Raw genomic sequence first — 2,353 nt, forward strand, 5'->3', positions numbered from 1 at the left:
CTGCCCGAGCTCTCGAAGCCCCGCCCTCCCGCCGAGACCCAGCCCTCTGCCCGAACCCTCGAAGCCCCGCCCTCCCGTCGAGACCCAGCCCCTGCCCGAGCTCTCGAAGCCCCGCCCTCCCGCCGAGACCCAGCCCCTGCCCGAGCCCTCGAAGCCCCGCCCTCCCGCCGAGACCCAGCCCCTGCCCGAGCCCTCGAAGCCCCGCCCCTGACGTACGTTTACCCGTCCCTCGAGACGCGGCGCGAGCCGGGCCGCGGCCGTTGGCTGTTGGCGCGGCTTGGGTGGTTGTCTTGGAGAATCACGATGGCTGCGACGGCGGCCGCAGTGGCGGCCGAGGAGGACACAGAGCTCCGGGACCTGCTGGTGCAGACGTTGGAAAACAGTGGCGCCCTGAACCGCATCAAGGTGCGGCGGGTGGCGGGGCTTGGGGCGGCGGGACCGGCAGGCGGCGCGGCCAAGGCCTGCTCACCGGCTGTGAGGGCCCGGGGGGCTGGTCCTGGGCACTTGTGGGTTTGGGATTACCTTGGAAGAAGTCTTGAGTTCTTGCCTTTTTTTTTTTTTAAAGGCTGAACTCCGGGCAGCTGTGTTTTTAGCACTCGAGGAGCAAGAAAAAGTAGAGGTATGAAAATTTTTAGTTTTAATCTGCTTAGTGCCTACTTTCTAATTAGCTTAGAAACACCTCAAAATACAATTTATAGTATTTATAGCTAGGAATAACTTGAACTGCTAAGTTTTATAACTGCTTTACCGTTGGAAGAGAGCCAAAATTATTCTTTTTGTGTGTCTTTTAATTTTGGAGTAACCTTAAAATATCACGATAATTCTGAGGACAATGCCATATCTGATGTAGAGTCTTGAAAAGAGTTAACGTGAAGAAATGGTTTCATTGTCAATGAATTAACTCTAGGGGGTACTAAGAATCTTTAATAAGCTAATGTTCTTCGTGAGACTTTTCCCAAAATTGTATGATTACTCAGGTACTTTTAAAATAACACTATTGTCAAAAAGTCCAGCAACACCTTTGAATTTAATTGCTAATTTACCTTTTTCTCTCCACCCCAAGTTCCACCAAACATCCTGAATATCCTGTAACTTGTCAACAAGAATCACTTCATCAATTTCTAAACTCTTTCTCAGTGAGTATAGATCAGTCCCTTGTCTTTCCACTTTTTTGAGCTATGTACCTGTTCTTTAATTTCATCAAATCCTTCAGCTTTTTGCTCTTAACTTGTTTGTCTACACACATCAGTCTTCCTTTGATGCCTTCTCATTCTTGCTAGACTGGGCTCCACAGTCCAGAAGCCCGGACTATCTTTCAGTCTTGGTTTGGAAGAAATCTTAATGTTCATTTCATCCATGGGGTTCCTGTCCATGTTTCTGCATATGAACTGCTAAAGGGAAATCAGGTGCCCTTGGAATTGGTGCAGTTACAGCTTGGTGGACCCCACTTGCGCTTCGCTCTGATCCTCTCCCTCCTGTTTCCTTCACTTTGGACCTGATCCTGACCAGGTTTTGTGCTGCCTTCCTTGCCCCAAGACTCCTTCACCCCAGGAAAGTTTATCTGTATGCTTTTCTTTCCTGCTTTGGGCTCTGTTTTGCCTAAGCATAAATTTATCAAAGCTCTTGCCTTTTTTCCTTGTGCCTGTACTCCTCAGTTTCTTTAATGCAGGGTTTTTTCCCCCCTATATTTGTACCTAAACTGTTTGTGCCCTATTCTGCAATCTTTTTCTGGTTACCTTTGTCTTCTTTTTAGTTGCAGTCTTTGACCTTTCCCTTTCTGTTGGCTCTTCTCTTAAGCATGAAGATGTATTTTAATTCCTCTGAAGGCGAAAATTCTTTTCTGCTACTCGTGTCCTGCCATTATTCTCCATTCTATTTTTTTCCTTTCACAGCCAAGTTTTGAAAGAATGTGTATGTTTTATACTACATGTACAAATGTTTTATACCATTGATGTGCCAAGCATCCCTTAATCCACTAAAATTTTAAATCCACCACTACTATACCTAAAGAGTTAATTTTTCCTTTCTTTTTGAAAATCTCCCTTGACCTTTTTAGGGTTTTTAAAAATACCTTTCTTTTAACCTATACTCCTTGGTTTCTTTAGCATAGTCGTTTTCCTGTGTTTGTACCTAAACTTGGGGTGCGTAGTTTGCATTCTTTCCTAGGTGACCTTAATGCCTCCAGTAACTCCAGCCCTATTCCTCCTGAGCTTCGCCCATGTTAAACAGCATAGTAGACTAGCCTTTCTGGAACAGTCAGGCAAGAAATAAGAGCATTTTCTAGGCCTAGATCTTTTTTCCACCTGCTCAGTTGTTGCCTGCCTGTATCTGGCAGGTCTCTGAAGGGTGTTTC

At 46.2% G+C, this 2,353-nt stretch overlaps 1 protein-coding gene across 5 annotated transcripts in view; it reads left to right on the forward strand.

The window, feature by feature from the left end:
* Positions 1-223: 223 nt before the first annotated feature.
* Positions 224-2,353, forward strand: part of Fgfr1op (FGFR1 oncogene partner) — a 63,136-nt gene continuing 61,006 nt past the window's right edge. For 2 of the 5 annotated variants that reach the window (XM_023706497.1, XM_023706499.1), the window contains exons 1-2: positions 224-405; positions 566-619. In XM_023706497.1, the coding sequence (XP_023562265.1) occupies positions 304-405; positions 566-619 (156 nt within the window). In that variant the 5' untranslated portion in view covers positions 224-303. The remainder of the gene's footprint in view (positions 406-565; positions 620-2,353) is intronic. The other 3 variants (XM_023706498.1, XM_004646225.3, XM_004646226.3) reach the window with 2 other exon arrangements.

The sequence above is a fragment of the Octodon degus genome, unplaced genomic scaffold (assembly GCF_000260255.1).
Source record: "Octodon degus isolate 3935 unplaced genomic scaffold, OctDeg1.0 scaffold00261, whole genome shotgun sequence".
Taxonomy (NCBI): domain Eukaryota; kingdom Metazoa; phylum Chordata; class Mammalia; order Rodentia; family Octodontidae; genus Octodon; species Octodon degus.